This window comes from Bombus vosnesenskii, unplaced genomic scaffold (assembly GCF_011952255.1).
Source record: "Bombus vosnesenskii isolate JDL3184/JDL3185 unplaced genomic scaffold, Bvos_JDL3184-5_v1.1 scf7180000016273, whole genome shotgun sequence".
Classification (NCBI taxonomy): domain Eukaryota; kingdom Metazoa; phylum Arthropoda; class Insecta; order Hymenoptera; family Apidae; genus Bombus; species Bombus vosnesenskii.
Genome location: NW_022884342.1, coordinates 1,458,120 through 1,476,771, shown reverse-complemented (window position 1 = coordinate 1,476,771; position 18,652 = coordinate 1,458,120). Strand labels below are relative to the sequence as shown.

General features: G+C 36.8%; 1 protein-coding gene across 6 annotated transcripts; it reads left to right on the top strand.

Moving 5' to 3' along the window:
- Positions 1 to 3,487: 3,487 nt before the first annotated feature.
- On the top strand, positions 3,488 to 18,592 carry LOC117242302 (cystinosin homolog). Of its 6 annotated transcripts, none has more exons than XM_033508842.1 (10): positions 3,488 to 4,031; positions 4,336 to 4,458; positions 13,927 to 13,978; positions 14,065 to 14,155; positions 14,581 to 14,766; positions 15,410 to 15,650; positions 15,728 to 15,847; positions 16,060 to 16,348; positions 16,436 to 16,538; positions 18,306 to 18,592. In XM_033508842.1, the coding sequence occupies exons 3-10, from the start codon at positions 13,939 to 13,941 to the stop codon at positions 18,427 to 18,429; spliced, it is 1,194 nt and encodes a 397-aa protein (XP_033364733.1). In that variant the 5' UTR covers positions 3,488 to 4,031; positions 4,336 to 4,458; positions 13,927 to 13,938; the 3' UTR covers positions 18,430 to 18,592. The 6 variants fall into 6 exon arrangements, with proteins under 6 accessions (XP_033364733.1, XP_033364732.1, XP_033364730.1 ...); XM_033508841.1 differs by having other exon boundaries at positions 3,488 to 4,051; XM_033508839.1 differs by lacking the exons at positions 3,488 to 4,031; positions 4,336 to 4,458; positions 18,306 to 18,592 and adding exons at positions 13,157 to 13,360; positions 17,189 to 17,729.
- Positions 18,593 to 18,652: the final 60 nt, after the last annotated feature.

Here is an 18,652-nt window from a genome sequence, read left to right as displayed (position 1 = left end):
CACAACTCCGTAACTCAACTCCGTCGTCATCCAAAGCTGCTAATGTTCTTGGATTTCTGACACGCATACCTTACAATGCTAGTAACTCGAAATTCATTTTTCCTCGCGGAATTATTGGAATCCGTTAATCGCACTTTTACATTAAATAGAAACTTTACCTCGTGGTTTGACGTTATTTCTTCTCTTTTTTTTTTCTCTATAATACTGCTTGTTATTTTGCTTGTTGGCTTCATTTTGCCATTACTTTTGTTTCGCAACTTCTTCGAAGTTTAGATTCCCCGGTTGCTAAACATTTGGCTTGTAAAACATAGAAACTTTTCCCTCGAAAGTGAGGAATTTCTACATTCATCTCCTGCTCTCCTGGATATGTATTTCCCATCTTTCGGATGAATAAACCCGAGGCGACACATACTCTCGTAAATCAAACAACGTTCTTGCCGTTATTAATTATATTTCCGTCGCAGTGTCTTAATTAAACATATTAATTACGTTTCCTTTGAAATTGAAATCTCGTTGACATCGGATTCGTAAAAGATCGAAAATATATATACAGGTTTTCGTTCAATTTTTCTTTACCCTTTGCCGAGTTTTTAGTTCAGCTGTGTCCAGTCGGAGATTTAGAGAAACGTTCGTCGTCGGCTTTGGAACTGATGCCAAAAACGCGCGTTTTTCCGTTCAATCTTGCCTCGTGACCGATGAAAAATTACATCGTCCTGCGCACGTACTATTTAACTTTAACGAAATGACTAGCAATTATGGCTATTGCGCGAGCAACGTAACGTCGAGTTGAAAAATGAAGTTTTCTTTATCAGCTTCATTTGATTATCATGCTAGTTCAAATAGATAATCTGAAATATGTTACGTATTTTTGTAATTTAGAGTGCTACCGACGAAACGTCAGCACGTTCCATTCGTTCGTTCGATTTTACAAAAATTTCTAATCGCTATCCAAATGAATTAGAACGTAATATGTTCGTTCACGCTAATTCAAGCATATCCAATATCAATCGTACATAACCATGTTATCGAAGGTAATAGTTTAATCAACAAACAATTCTCGTATGCATAGGTTTACGAGTAGAGAACTTCGATCCGTGTCGACGCGTTCAAACACGAAACAAGATCGGTGGAAAACCAAGCGGCATTTGTTACCGAAAACTTTGCGTCAGACCTGATTTAATTTCGCGAATTCTATATCACGTTGAGAACACGGTTGTTCCTGTCGCCTCTGAATTTTCGCCTTCTTTACTTTCTTCTCCTTTCGTGCCGGCTCTTTATTTTCCCTTCTTCTTCTTCTTTTTTTTTTTTTTTTTTTTTTTCAACGGATCGACAATTTATGTTTTTTCGCTGGCAAGCCAGAGATTTAGCGGAACAGCCAACGCAGTTCCGGAATTCGTGCCAAAATCGTGCGATCTGCGCGATCGTGGCAGCATACAGTAAGCTACATGTTGGAGAAAATCCGCTTCGTCATTCGATGACATCACGAGGCGACTTGTCGGACGTATCTACACCGTCGATCTTTTCCATACTTATCGTTTGCAGTTCATTTTCTTATCTCCAGATAAACGAAAACTCCTTCTTTTTACCAAGTCATTATAAATATAAACATTGCAACGTTTCACGCAATAGGAAAAAATTCAGGTAATTCCAGGCTCAAAGAATAAAAGTATAAACTGGTATCGATATATTATTAAGTATTTTATAACCCTTTTTCGCGATAGAATTTCGATATTTGCTATCCTCGCGTGCCAACTGGAAATTTAATTACTCCAAAGTACCCAATAATGTACGGCAGTAATATATTTTCGATTAAAGCCGTGTTTCAATCGCATTGTACCGAATCTGCAAGCTGAAAATTTCCTTTAATTTCGTCGTGCTACGTTTCCGATTCCATCGAAATTTTCGGAAACGAGGATAACGCAGAGATCACGGTATCGAAACTGCACGTGAACCAGTTTTGGGCGATTCCGTGTTAGCCTAGACGTAACGAACGTGCGACCTGGCCAATTAAATTCAATCGAGACCGACTGATCCATTGGCGTGTCAATACAGGTAAGTACATCGCAATTCCGTATGTCGTCGATCGGCGAACGAGTAGCCGTACGATTACTAAGAAACAAAAGTTTCCGTCACCAATACGCACAATCATCATCACGGGGAAAATATTACATCAAAGGTTTAATCACGAAGTTGTCTAATATGTTACGCCGTCATTGCAAACATTGCGAAAGCAGACCACTTCCTTTAGAAATAGACACTCGCCACTAGTATATACTAGTAGGTACGAAACAGCACGAACTCGTTAATATTTCTCGCATACCTAGTCTACTGAAAGTTTCGACCAATATAATTTTAACAATTTCAAATGTTTCGTCGAGCAGAAGAAAATATACGCAGAGGAATCACGATCGAACCAATTACCCATAGAGTTTTTACGAAACCGTTAGTCTAAATATAGCCATTGTAATTCACAATCAATTAGAAGCTATTGGTCCCTCGATTCGCTGAGCTAGCCACAAATTATATGTATTATATATTATATATATTACACGCATATATATACGTACATATATATGTACATATAGATGAAAATAGATGTCCGATACAAGTCAATAACCTCCGGTGAACGGTCTAATATAATTTAGTAATATTGTAATATATTAATAGAGGGAGAGTGAGAAGGAGAAAGGGAGAGAGGGAGCAATCCATACTATTAACACGGCGCATTCATCAGCCTTAACATTACGTTCTTTTAGTACATATTTTCCAGTATCAAACTTATCTGCCGCAACAATAATAATACATTTTTGTCGTAATATAAATTGTATGGTACACGCACGATATTGACCGTCGTTTTGCAATGCTGGCATTTTTTCAGTCAATTATGTTGTCAACTTTATTGGTTTCTTATCTTGTTTGTTTTAATACCTAGTCATTGTCAATTGTTGGAATCAATTTACTTTTAGAGGGATACTTTATCTTGTCTATCAAACGGAGAGTAAAAATTCAATCGAGGATCAGGGAATGTTAAAGACAAATTGATTTGTTTGCAAACATTTTAACGTTAATGGCTTTATCATTAATTAATTAATGGATTTATCATTAATCTCCTTCCAGATCCTTAATTCCTTGGCATTAAAACACCAGAAAAATATATATGCTACGTTGTTCAAAGATTATATCTATCGACGACGTTAGTTTAACGTGATTGGCTTATTGCACCATTCGAGACAGAATTCAGATTCATAGATTATCCGATCGTAAGACAATTTCTACAAAATTCCGTTGAAATCAGATTCGCAGAAATTGGCGTTATGATCGAATAATCTATAGGGTCTAACGCAGAAGAGACGGTAAAAGCACATTGGGAAAAGCCGAGATAGTCGAGACGGTCATGAAATTGAGCGTCGTATGGGAAAGGGACGGGTCGGGGAGGGAGGATTTTGCCGGGAGGGGAGAGGCTCGTACAACAGATTTATATGTACGTACGACAGGCTCGCGCTAGCCATTGCGAATCGCGTTCGCCAATGCGATAGTGTTCTCCTCTATCGTTCGACGATATCTCGGCCGGCCGAGGGAAAAGAGGAACGAGCCGTTCTCCTTTTACTTTCGATAGAATTTGCCCGAGACCTTGAACGAGCCAGCGATTTCGTCATAATTATACCTCGGGCTGGCTTATTTTTCGTCGTCGCTCCGACCGATAATATTTCGCCGTGATCGTGCATAGAAAACGTTCGAGTTTCTCTCGTTTCGGTAAAGAGAGAGAGAGAGAGAGGGAGAGAAAGTATCGATAGGAGAAGAAAATAGGCGATTCGACCTAGAGAAGAAGAGCCGATGTTTGGACCAAGTCGGAAAAAATATCGGGTGCGAACGAGGGACAGTTTCGTTGCAAGTTCAAGGCTGAAGCCCTGAGAAGTTTTGCGATCGGCAAACTGGAGTCATTGAATGCGGACAAACTGGGTGTCGAGAGTGCGTGCTCGCCTGGATGAAATTGCACCGAATGACTGGATGATTGGAAGAAACGTAGACGGGTGAGCGTCACGATAGACAGGTATACCGTCGTGCATTTGTTCAATTTTTCCTTCGATCATAGTCACGAATCGGTTGAAAGATTTGCATCAATTATATTAAGACGAGTAGCAAAGTAATTATTACGTCGAGGAACAAAATTCGAAAAATTAAATAAATGGACGATTCGAGATTGATCGATTAAATTGCATGGAAGTTAACGAAGCCACTATAAAAAGTATCGCAGACAAATTAAATCGTTTCCGTTCGTCGTCGGAAGAAACACGTCGGTCTCGACGAGTTTTAATGGAAAGCTTGTTCTTGCAGGTAGCTCGAAAGAGAGGAAAGAGGTTTTTAAAGCGCGGAGAAATTGGACGTCTCTGTATCGGATTCGCTTACTGCAGGCTTTAACTGTCACCTGATCTATCGCGGCCGGACGAAATTCGACAGGTGAGTGAGCGAAGCCGCGGAGCAATTTATCCGTAAATCGTGATCTAATAAAAACTGGACAAAACGTTGGAGAAATAAATTGACCGTTTAGCCAAGGATGCGGAATTTGAGTCGCCGTCCGATGAATAAATCAGTCACGAATTACCGAACAAGCATCGAATGGCACTTTATTCGTTCTATGTCTCTCTCTCTCTCTCTCTCTCTCTCTCTCTCTCTCTCTCTTTCTTTCTCTGTCTTGCAATCTGTTATAGACGATAGAACGAACGTGATATATTATTCCGGATGTAGGATAGAGATTAAACATCGGATGTTAAGCGTTAGCTGAAAATTTTGATTCTCATTCTACGTTAAAATTTATATATTATAATTTCTAGAAACGAGTGCCTGACATAATATACGCTATTCCACCTTCATTTGATTAGACCTCTTCTACTCGCTGCAACTCGAGTTATGCTAAAACACTCCTAAAGTCTTACCCTTCAATTAATAAAGCGGTGAACATGGAAAGACTTTTAATACAGTTGAGTAAAGAAAAATAGGAAGGGAATGGTCGAGTTGCAAGAAGTTTTAGCAGTTATAAATACGATTCGTAAACTTGACATTATACATTATATACACGTACACCTTTCTTGTTTCGAAATTAAACTTTTTTAAGTTGCAAATCATGTTCGAAAGAAAGATCTCAAAAGTGCTCGAGAAGAAGAAATAACCGAGTTGTATTTTCTCCTTTCTCTTCTTTTTTCTTTCTCCTTTTTTTTCTCTCTTTTTTTTTTTTCGGGGGACTAAATCGATCGAATTGACAAAAATTCGCAATGAGCACGTCCACCACTTTCGTCGATTCTGTAACACAATATAATTCCCGTGAAACTGGCCGTGAAATCGAAATCGATTCGGTGCTCGTCGGTTGGTGGAAACCGGGAAACGAGGCCGAATACAAAAGTCATTGACACGTTTCTATACACGCGATACGCTGCCAAACGCCGTTGACAGCTTTCGCAAGTAAAGTACTTTGCAAATCGTAACCGGGGACATGAATTTCTTGAAACTCCGTCGACATATTCTCGATTCGAAACGCCTTGTGTATATAACGGCACATGATCTATTATTAAACGTAGACGCCGTTGAGAGAAAAGAACAGACGATAATATCGAAGCGGTAAGAGATTGTCAGCAGATAAGTTTATCGAATTAAGTGGAGTCAAAGGAAGAGATGTTTTCATCACCTATTATCACCTTATCGTTGTCTCTAAGAACGACCGTTAACTATATAGCATTACGTATATATATATCTGTAGATTTATATCGACGATGGATGTCAATGGATGGCAATTGTAATTTACGATGCTTCTTTTAAAATTGATCGTGAGAATTAGTCGATTTAGTCATTTAATTACACGTCCTAACCAAACAGAATTTGAAATTTACGATCGCATATGAGCAGACATTCGTAAACGAATAACACCGTTTGCACGTGACACGCCTAAAAATCGTCGTTCCGCCAATCGATAGCAACGTTGTTTGTAATCGAAGCGAGACGAGATAACGAGTTACAAAAACCGCATATGAAAAGAGCTATTACGACTCCTACGATTGTTTGAGTTTTGCGAGAAACGCCGCTAAGTGTAGAAAATTGTTCTTATTTGAAGCAACAAGGTCGCAGGAAATAGTGCAGCGCCGTAATGGATAAGAACGTATCATTGTCGAGTAAGGAGTAGAAATATCTAGAATACAGTCGAGTGGAAGAACGATGAAAAATGCGGCTTTTTAAATTTCGTCGAGCCGATCGGTGGTCGACGTCTTAATTTTTCAATATCAGAATGACATGGCGTACAAGTTGACAGAGTGATTCACGCGAAACGATAAATCATTTAACTCCAGAAAAGGGTCAATTAATGGCGACGTAGCGGGTTGTATACAACAAAGCGTTCAAGATTAATTATCGCTAAAGAATCTCACGATAATTAGCGGCTGTTACTTTGCCCCTATAATTCATTATCTTTTCTGAAATTCCTAGAGACTTATAAAGGATCAAATTCGAACAGTCCATTGATCAAGAAGATATATATACAAACTTATAATACCATAGAAAAATTTGTCGTTAATCTTCCTGAGTTATCTCTAAGGCAATTTTATCGATCTCGCTGTAACGATATATTAAACTTAACTGTAGGATAAAAACGATAGACTATAAGGATATAGATTAGATTTCCAGTGATTCGCGTAATTAATCGACTAGTATTTTAATTATAATTTCTTTTAACTTTCGTAACAACGGTAATTTATTGGGAAAGAGGAATGATTTGTATCGATCGATCGTCGCCGAATTAAAAGGAATGTTAGTGCTATTCGAAAAATGATTAAATCAATTTCAGCGGAACTACGCTGTTGAAGCTCGCGTTATCAGGATAATTTTATTCCATCTGGAGAGCTGCGAAATTACGATTCGCTCCGTTGAGGGGATGAAAAAAAAAAAAACGGAATTAATACGACATTTTAATTCCAGAAATAATGTACCTATTCCAGGAATCTTTTTCAAGCATTATAACGCGTGATATTAATGCGGTGCATATTTCTTTCATCGTTTTTATTTTTATTTATCGACCGAATGACCAACGATGAATTAACATTTATCAAGCTCTTCACGTTGACAGAATGGACGAAGAAAATAATTGGAAATTTATTTTCGAACGCGCGCGTATTTATTGGATACTCGAAATAATTTGTTTACTGACAATGAGTGATAAAGCAATACGTTCGCGTTATGATTTATAGATGAACATAATTCATTTTCATTATCTGTAATGTGTTTCCACACGTACGCTTTTATATTCTATCGTTAGTCATAATTCGTTCCGTCATGTCGGTTAAAAACTTTGTCGAGGCACCTCTGTTTTTATTTCTTCTTCCCGCTGTGTCCAAAGATCTTCCGTACCGAATTTTCATCTGCCGTTGAGAGAAATAATTATAAACGCGCGGATGGAAGCAACCGTATAATCAGGCAGACTCACGAGCTCAACAACGTTTCGCTTTTTTTTCTTTTTTTTTTTTACAACGGAATTAAAAATGCAACACGCGAGCAACGTATCACGCTTCAATTAAGGTAGACGCGTCTCAAACTGGTCACTGCTTCGAAAAGTATCTCCGCGGAGAAGCGAGCTATTTCAAAATAATAAATATATTCCTTTTTCGCAAATGTTTCGCGTGTTCACGTACTCTCAAAGGTATTTTCATTCGTCTGCTCCTCTCGCGTAATCGATTTAAAAAATCATTGCCTTTGGCATCGCGTTTAAACATTTATAAAATACGTAACGTAACATAAATGGTTCGTACTTACCAAGTCACACAAATCTAGGATATGTTCATCGGTGCAATTTATTCGCAGAATAATTACGTTCATTACGAATATGTAACCGTTACGATGTCTTTCGATCATGGTAGAAAATAGCCAAGTATTTGGATCAAACGAAAGGGAACGCTGAAACATCGAGGCGGTCGATCGATCGATCGACTTATCGACCTCCTTAATTATTACTAGCGAGGAAAGCTATCTTGTTGTACGACTGTTTGAAACATTTCAACTGCAAGATCATATCGTAACGAGCTTGTCTTTCGTATCGCAAACCAGGTTAAATATTAAACAAGCTTTTAGTCGATCGTGTCTTAGATAAAATGATAAAATCGAAAGAAGAAAAAGCTTCGATAGTATCGTCCATACTCTAATCATAACGAGTAATCGTTAGTTTTACGTTTCTACCGCGGCATGTATCATCGATATTCGTAACATACTTTGCCCTAGATCGTTTTATCATTTTTTACATTTATTATTAAATTATAGTTATTCAATGATAAATTATGTGTCTTACGACTCGTCAAGATAATCGCATTGCTAATGCGCACGGTCCTGTAAATTTATTATAAAAAATTGTACTTCTTTTTCGTACGTTAGGTTACTTACTTCAGCCGCGGCGATCTGGCATTCTCTTTTACCGATGATACCATTATGAACCAGCGGAGATAATATCGTTGAGCGGTAAGATGTACCACGATGAAAGGAATATCTGAAATGAAAAACGCTCGTTAAGGAATTACGTTGGGAAAGTTTCTTTGAAACGCTTTCTCCGGAATTAACAAAATCAGATATAAATCTCAGGACAGGAAGTTCGGAACTCGTTCGAGATGCTGACAGCACGGCGAACGATCGTAATAACGAAGAATAAATTTCCTCGCCGTCCGAACTTTCTTCGTCCGAGCGAGTAATTAAGTTTTCGAGCAGGCGGCCTGTCGACCACTGTCACCGCCAACAGTTCCAAAAACCCATTTTCGTTTCGCCGTCGAACGAAATTTTTCGAGTGTATATGGGAAAGAACGGAGAAAAGGAGAAAGAGGAGGAGGAGATTTTTTCGAGGTAGCGTTCGAGTGTATCGCGGGTAATATTCTTTAAAACTAGGCCGACGCGGGTCGTCCGTTGTTTTGTTCTTTCTTCTTGTTTTCGATCGTAGCTCGTAAAATCGGATCTCGGAAAAGGTCAAAAGCAGACCGCGTTCCGAGGCATTAATATTCGATAGGAATGGAATCCGCAGACCGAGCCAAACTGCCGCCACGAGCTTGTAAATTTACATTGGAAATCGGCTGGAACGCCTGAAACACTCGGAGAAAGAAGTTTTCCTTGGATACGAACCGACGTGCCGAAGCAATGGATTCGGGCGACATTAGGAATACAAGTTTCGGTTTACCCGGGCAAATTACACGATCGAAGAACGATCGTCCGATGGAATCGGTCAACCTTCTCCGCTATCTGTTTCTACTTTCGCGTAACGCTTTATCCAGCGATATCGCTAGAAGTGTCGCTATCAGATCCCTACCAGTTCTCTGTACCGAGTCGATCGTTAATTAGAATACGTTAACCCGGCGGAACGGTGGAATAAAATCTTTTATCTCGCGTACGTTATTACTTGCGATTTCGCGTTATCAAAACCGTCCAGAGAAATGCGATTCCACAGCAATGGAGTACGCGGAGCTACATTAATATTCTATAAGGATCGGGTTCGTGAAATAGGCGAGACCAGCGCAACGAAGCTGGTGAATTTACATTGGTGAACGGTACGATATAAAGAAAAAGCAAGGCTGAAAAGCCAGGGAATATATCAAGTGACGAGAAGGAAGATACAATGTGTTCAAAACACGAAGTTAACGTTTGTGGGATATTGACAGAAGCGAAGCGGAAATTTGATCTACGAACTTGGAGTTGAACTGAATTGATCGAATCATTCGGTTCGAAATAGACATAATATACGTATTAGAGAAATATATACGTTCGTGCGTTCCGCCCCAGCGGATTATGCAACGTTCTGATTAATTTAAATTAAAAATGTGAAATGAAATACGATAACGCTGTGCCGAACAAATAAGACGCTTTAAAATATTAAGATAAGGGCAGCAGCACGCAGCAGACATGAAAATCGCGTGAAATACTATGGAAAAACAGCGATATATTGCCATAAAATCTTGCCGCGAGATCGTTATTTCCGTTATTTTTTTAAATTTTCTGTATGAAATTCATGGCGATTGTCGTTCTTGGTGCGCGAAACGTGTGACCTGCATCTGGTATCGGTACACGCGCGTTTCACACTGTAAAGTCTAATTTCATCCTGCGCAACAAAATCGTTGCAGTGACGCTCGATAACTTTGAAATTGCAAACGCAACAAATCGGTCCCATAACTCGACGTTTTGCCGATCTTACGCAACGGTATTTCTATTTGAAGTTAACATTCTCTAAACGTTATCTGTATTTTCGTGTATTTTTCGCTTGAACCACCAGTAAGCTTTCTACGATTACGATACTCTGCTTTCCCTGTCTCGTTTTCTTTTCATTAGTGCGGTTGCTAGATTTCGTGAAACGAAGCTCGTTCCGCGAATGTTTCTTCACATCCCAATTAACCAGGGACGTGGCTTCAACGTGCATTTGACTGCGTGCGATTAAGTAATTGCCGGCGATAAGAAATTAACATGGAACGAGCATTACGTTGCCCGATCCAGCCGGCAAAGTTAATCTTTAATTTATGCTAACCGTTATTACCTGGCGGACTAGCCTTTAATACTGCACACGCAAAACTGTTCGCGAAATTGTTTCCAGGATGAAAGGATAATGCAACTGCTGGCCGAAAGATAACGCGACCGTATGCGATGGCAAAAAATATCTAACGAAAAGGTTAAAAAAAGGGGCCAACGGATGCAAACGCGTACGTTCCGGATAAGAAAACATCGTAGGGTCGATAAATAGAAAGCTTGACGAGGCAATACATAACAATCGTCAATACGTAACGTATCTTTCATTCGTCTTCCACTTTTTTCGGAATATTACGCTGTTTACGTAATACGTAGATAAGTTCAAATCCTTTTATCAATTACTTGGATATAATATAACGTACGTAATTACTTGCTTATTAACATCTTGCTCGTTGACCTATATTAATAAATGAAGAGCATCTGTCTGTCTATCTAGCCGACTCTCTCGCTTCTATCGTTTCGATAAAATTCTTCTGTCGGATGTATTTCGTGCCTTCCAATGTGAACAGCGATGTTTCCACGATGTTTCCACGATGTCGATGGAACTTCATCAACGCTCGACCCATTCAAGTGTATTAAGTTTATCAAGCAGCAAATAACTAGAATATCGGGGAGTGCGTATAGATAAGAACAGATAGAATTCAAAACTATACGAAAGATCGTTTCGCGATAATTAACGTGATTTTACGAGCCGATTCGAACGTTCTTATCGCGATAAGTCGAACGTACATCGAATTATCCGATCTTGTTGTGATAGCAAATGTTGAAAACGAAAAGACAATAAGAAACAGGAGTAGAATTCCAAGCATATTTATAAAAGATATAGAAATTCTTGAATTTTGAAGGTCGTTCGAACAACAGGATGTTTTAACATATACTGCAGATCGTAGACGATAAGTAAACGTTTATTCGCTTATCCGAAATCGATCGGTGGACGGTGTTCGCAGATTTCCGTGGACCATTTCGTCGAAGAAAACATTTTCAAACGCTTTGGAAATTTCCAGGATACGCCGACAGGCACTCCCGGAATCTTGAAATCTGAAGAAAAGAACGAGGAAAGGAATATTTCCTGGGAAATTCCATGCGGACGATTCGATGGAATAATTTCGGTGGTATATCGATGAACGTCCGGCCAGGAACAATCTTGTTTATCCATATCGAAGACGAATTGAAATTGATAAAAAGGAAAGGAACGAAAGGGAGGGGGAGGACTATCTTCGAGGATTAGGTCCGTTCGACTCGGCCAGCTATGATGCAAAGGAAAATATTGACGGCGAAGTAGCCTGTATACGTCAACAAAAGCGGCAGCAGACTGCCGATCGACTTTCAGAGCTGTTTCCGTGTAAGCTTCGCGAAGGCCCCTTTGGGACACGGAGTGCACTCGAACGTCGATCTCTCTTTCGATTTATTCTATCTGAAAATGTGTAGAGAGAGTATACACACGCCCACCCAGCTCTGCCTCCACCTCCGCCTCTCCCTCTGCTTACGAGTACCGTTCACTCACGAACTACTTGTCGGAACAGAATTTTCCGAATTGCCGAATGCAGAGTATTAACGTAACGTTATCGCGGAAAATCGGCTGCTTTCCGATTCTCGCTGAATCTTGCTTGAACGTGCTTAAACGCGCGACTTTTTCCGTTCCAGTGGAACCATTGGTTTCATTTAACGGCTACGATTTCATTAACAGCGACAAGTTCTTCACCCCGAGAAATAATTTTTGCTCAAAGATTAAACTCCGTTCCGAAATAACATTGGCAACAGAGATATTTCCTCGAATATTTTAAACAAAGTGGCGTTAAAAATAATTGTCGATTAAGCTGTAAGGGAAAGATACGCGTTCAAGAACGAATAAAAAAGAAATTGGAAATCAAGAAAAATTTGAACGAGAATAATTTCTACTCTTACAAATGCGTAGCAATGGAATAATATGGCTCTGTGAAGCGATTAATTGTACAAGGTTAACTAAAAAGGAAGGGAAATAATATGGGTGGCTATAATATTGGAGCATTTTATAGCAGCGAAGAGAAATAATGAAAAAAATAGATGGTCCATTATCTCCGAATAGGTCCATAATTCGCCTAGAAAAAGGATGGTGCCAGTCTACCGAGAGCATTACGAAAATGAACAGCAGGAAAAAGAATGTAATGCGATGAAATGCAAAAAAAAAACCGCGGCATAATGAAACATCGCGTATCAAAACGATAACTATCACGTTATGGAACTCGTTAATGACATCGCCTCGCAATTTACATGCAAATATCTCGATACGAGGCTGAGAAACCTCTTTTACTCTTCTACCTGAATATGTAATTTCGCGAAAAATTTACATCAGATTAATTTCAAAACTTTCGAAAGACATCGTCAGATTCAAATAAATCAATTCTAAGGTTTTATCTTAAACGAAGTCGGTCCTCGTCGATATACATAAAATACAATTTCCTACTTCATTTATACGTGACTGTCGTAATGCAAAATTTTACAAGTACGACAAATTTTCCTTGAACGCGAGGTTTCGTTACGTCCCAGCCTCGAACTCATCTCATGCCAGCGCGTTTTGTTGCATCGTTGCATGACATAAACAGAGAATGCATACTATCCAGGGGCCAGGAGTTTCCATTTACGTTTACTCAGAACTGGTTCAAAGGTGTACAGTGGTGTACAGGCTCGATCGATTTTTCGGTTGAGTCGCCGTGAAATATTCGGCGATGTCAAGTTTCTCTAGTCAAACGATATGCTCGCCCAAACCCGGACGGAATGCTGAAAATCTCTAGAACGGCAGGTCTTATCGCCTTTAACGCCTCGTGGCATGTTTCATCGAGGTCGTCGCGCTTCCGAGGTTAAGTTCGACCGATACTCTCTGTGTCTTTCCATAGGAACCGAGCTTTCGTACTCATAATGTCTGTATAAGCGAACGTATCGTTCGAAATCGCGTTAACATGGCAATCGATTTTTCTAAATAATTGTTAAATCAACGGTATCCGATGTTCGACCGAAAATATACGGAACGTTATCATATTCTGGCTACCGTGAATGACAACTGGAGGATTGGTACAGATTATCCGATCGTATCGGTAGCATGCATCCGACAAAGTGCCCGGCACTTTCTATGACTTCCTTGTTTCTTCCGAGTATTAAGCGGTCAAAGCCTTCAGAAGTTAAAAAATTCTCTTCTCGATTAGACGTATAGAGTAGAATCTCGTTTAGTCAGTCTTGTTAGAAGCGAGTTAGAACTGTTGTATTAATCAAGCTAGTTGTTCCATAATTGCTGGTTGCTTTGTATAATTGTCTTACAATCAGTACAGTGATATCGATACAGTTAATCAATACAGTTAAATACAGTGTTATGCAAAATCTAAGGTTCAAGAAAAGTTTGGGATTAAAGGTTTGTTTGATCTATTTCAGAAGCCACAAAAAATGGCCTTTGTGTGGTATATAGGGATTATCACAATTCTAGGTATGAAACAATTTATAAATTATATTACATAGGATAATCTTAACTGCATTTTTTTGTCTTATGTTAAATAACGATTAATACCTCAGTTGCAGATAAGGTATGGGCAGATTTTAAGGTATCAAATCAAGATTTAATAGTTCACGTAGATAGTCAAGAATCATTTGAGTTGTACCTGACGTAAGTATCTTTGACATAAAAAAAATAAAAATAAAGATTATCTAAAAGAAACAAGTACAACATGATTATTCAATGAGACACAAAAAGTTCATTATTGACTATGTGATGTGTACCATTTACTTATATTGCTTTAACATCTAATTACTAACGATAAGTATGATATTCTCATTACTTCTCAGTTCCATAGCATATTCTCTAAAATATCATTCAAATTGATCTTTATGTTGCATTACTGTTTGGAAATGTTTCTTATATAAAGCAGTAATATCGATAATATATCAATAGTATATAAAATATAGTTAGAACAAATTGAGATAAAACTTTCCTATGTTTCTGAGTAACTATAAATTAGCTACATCGTTATATAATTAAAGAATATAAAAAACATAAAGTAATGTTGATAATTATTTAATTTTCTCATACAGGAAAAGCTTATCTGAAGATGTATCAGTGACGATAGAAGTGCAACATCCAGATTTAGTTTCTGTTAACACATCCAGTATCTATATTACTAAAAACGATACAAAGAAGAAATGGGATATTCTTATAAATGGTCGCAGTGCAGGACACTCGATTATTAGTCTTAATGTCACGCCTAACAATGTTACAGAGTAAGTATATTTTTCATATAATGAATAAGTACCTTTAAAATCAAAATCCAAAGTATACTATTCGTTTCTCTTTAATTTGCAAATAAACATTTAAATTAACAAATAAGGAACACATTGATCCACAAAAAATAAAGATACGATAGATTAGAACAAATTGACTTTGTCGCTATCAAGTACTGTTGCGCTGTGGTGAAAGGTAACTTTACTTACTTTAAGGTAACTTTACTTTAAGTCTTTACTTTTATAATAAACTTGCAAAAGATTTTGATCTACATTACATACATTAGTATTTAGTGGTTTGTACAGATAACCTCCTGACCTATACTTGTCATCGGTTCCCCTACTGAAAGTTCAATCAGTCTGTGTTCATCTGTTCTAACTAGAACATGATAGTGTAATTGCTCTTACCATTTTCTTCTATCATTATTGCATTTTGATATTCGTATTGCAAAGTTTGTATTCCGTTAATTGAAATTAAAAATTGTCATCAAAGAATAATGACACTTTTTAGAGTGATTTTAATACCTCAAGACCAATTAAACAAAATTGATTTAAAGTAAGAAAAGAATTACAAAATTGTTAAATGCTATGTTACAGAATCTTGTGTTTTTATTATAGCGACTAATATTTTGTATTTTTACAGTTACTCCCAAGCATTTGTTAGAGTGACTATTGAAAAATCAGATACACTTTACCACATAAGTACCGTAGTAGGATGGATATACTTTCTAGCATGGAGTGTAAGCTTCTATCCACAGATATACAGTAATTACAAACGCAAAAGTGTCGTAGGATTAAATTTCGATTATTTGTCATTGAATTTGGTTGGCTTTATTCTGTATGCACTTTTCAACTGTGGCTTGTATTGGATACCAGAAGTTGAGGTAAATCAAATGGTGCAATAAATGCAATTGGTATAGTATTTTTTAACCATAGCTTTACTTAATGTCACGCTTTTCAGCTGGAGTATTTTAGAAGATATCCAAAAGGTTTAAACCCTGTACAAGTGAATGATATTTTCTTCGCTTTGCACGCAACATTTGCGACTGTGATAACTATTATTCAGTGCTTTATATATGAGGTAATTAATTAAAATTTATCAGGTCTGTAGGTATGAAACCGAAATCTGTGGGAAAAATGTATAGCTAGCGATGGGCAATACTTTTCATACAATAAGCGTGTATTTTTTTATACAAAAATTCCGGTTTCATATTTACATGTCTGGTACTGCAGATAAACATATTACAATTCTGTAAATGTTTTTAAATTTTAATGAAGACGTTGTCTTTCTAGGCAGGAAATCAAAGAGTATCTACCACAGCACGTATTATTCACGGAATATTTGTAGTCTTTATTTTAATTTCTATGATATTAGCTATAGTGACAACGATAAAATGGCTTGACTTTCTGTATTATTGTAGTTATGTTAAATTGAGTATAACATTAATTAAATACGTTCCACAAGCATTTTATAACTACAAAAGAAAATCCACCGTTGGTTGGAGTATTGGCAATATATTTTTAGACTTTACGGGTGGTATGTTGTCAATGCTACAGATGATACTTAATGCATACAATTATGGTAACGTATATCAAATAAATGTAAAACTTCAAACTATTACCAATTCTGTTTTAATGGCAAGTAACTAATGATAGCTCTTTCTTCTAGATGATTGGGAAAGTATTTTCGGAGATCCCACGAAATTTGGTTTGGGATTTTTCTCAGTTGCATTTGATATATTTTTCATTATACAACACTATGTACTATACAGGTACGTATATCTCTATCTTTACTTTTTCATCGTCATAAACCATTTAACTAACAACCATTTAAATAATAAAAATAATTATATTTCTTAAAAAGCTGCTAATACGCAGACATGAAAAACGTACTACAAGCTGCATGTTGTTTGTACTAACGCACTATCGAGATATTAGCAGAAATTCTATGTATCACTTTGCATTGGAAGTAAATAGTCTTTGCACGTGTGAAAAGATGAATAACTTGCATGTCTTATAAGTTCTACTTACTTAATTCCTTATATTTAATTATTTCATAACAAAAATTAATATCGACTACTATTCATAAATGAGCCAAAAACTCAACACGATGTAGAAGCTAATATATAAATATGCATATCTGTCTATGTGTAAAATTTGATAAAAAATTTCATACGCACTACTTATTATCTGCTTAAATCAGTTCAATTCTTCTAAGTATGTGTACACGCTTTCGCTAGTACGAATCGTAGATATGAGGCAGCAAAAAAATTTGTTTACAGATTTATCCGTGAACAGATGATTGACCTCAAAAACAGAATATAAGTACCTATCATCATCAATTTTGTTTTAAAATCATCTCACAACCATGCATTTTTCCCTTCCAAGTTGCACGAGCTTGCAAAATCATAAATTCTTACAGAGTAGGTAGCCAGAATGCAAGAAGTAACGAAATACTGCATAAACAAGAGAATTCATATGACGAAGACTCGGAGGCACTTCTGAAAGATATGTGTTGTTGTGGTTTCCGAAGTCAGAAGTAGAAATATGATAGGGAAAGAAGTTGTACAGAATTTCATTTCAGTCGCGAAATGGAAATTCAGCGTTCAGTATTTAAAACGTTTTCACACATATCGCTATTGTATACGTTAGTTATACAAAATTTATCCAGTGAAAAATTTGAAGTGTATTTGTTGTAAATAAGATTATTTTGATATATTTTTAAATATTTTAACGAATCTCGGTTGTTAATTGTGTATAAATAAAAGAGGAAAAAGCTTGATTATAACAATTTTAACCACATTGATATGTCAAACAATATTGCAGATATCAAATGATATTGGTAGTGTATGAAAATAAAAGTTACAAAAAAGTAAAATTTTCATAAATTATTGGGAACTGTAATTGTTCATGATTTTACATTTATATGTTCACCTTGAAATTACAATAAATATTATCTGCATGACTTTGTACACTTTGATCAAATTATAAACATGAATATTTTAAAATTTTGCTACATTTCAAAATTAAGCATTTTAAATTACAGTTTGTCTTATAGTGCTGCGGTTTTTAGGCATGCAGCATGATATTAGAACTACCTTTATATCAAAGGTATATTACAATAAAGTGATTGTGTATTGTCTAATTATTAGAACTTGCAACAGTTTTAATAATTTCTGTGTCTTTCTACTATATCGATCTTCATCAAACTCCTACAAAGTAAAGCAATAAAATCCCTTTCAAATTTTGAAATCACAGAAAGATTTAAATAAATGATGTGTGCCCACTTTGAGTAAATCAGTTTGCATGTGTGTATTTGTGAGCGCAATTCTATGTATGTGTACGTGTGTTGTGTTGTATCTTTACTAACAGAACTAATTAAACTAACATCTTATAACGAGTGAGGACTAATTATATATTACTGAAGAAAACGTGTGCCATATAAAAATAGGATCACTCACTACACACAACTGCACTCTTTATATTTATCCTTTTATCACAAGGAAGAACTATATATACATGTCGATTACTTTCCACAGGGATCATAAAGAATATGTTAGAATACCTGGTAACAATTACGAAAATTCGGAAGAAAATCCACTAATCTGTGATTCAAATAGCAAAAACGACGCTGACATTGCTACCGATCCCATGACGACATGATCCTATCTATTTGCATACGTTATTTAAAATTTTATTCTTACCAAGCAATGTGCAGTATATCCATCGATGAAAATTACGAAGCCACGCAATTATATAACAAAATGTATACACGTGTGTAATATCACTCGCGAAATCAAATAATTCACTTCTTTTTATAACGAAATATATCCCACTCGTACCGAAATAAGACACGTTGAAACCGCCAAGGCTTTACAATTTAAAA

Coding starts and splice junctions, on each gene's coding strand:
- LOC117242302 (XM_033508838.1), top strand. CDS start 13,331: ATGTTTCATCGAGGTCGTCGCGCTTCCGAG. Junction 15,848..16,059: donor TTCAGTGCTTTATATATGAG/GTAATTAATTAA, acceptor TTGTCTTTCTAG/GCAGGAAATCAAAGAGTATC. Junction 16,539..18,305: donor CAACACTATGTACTATACAG/GTACGTATATCT, acceptor TACTTTCCACAG/GGATCATAAAGAATATGTTA.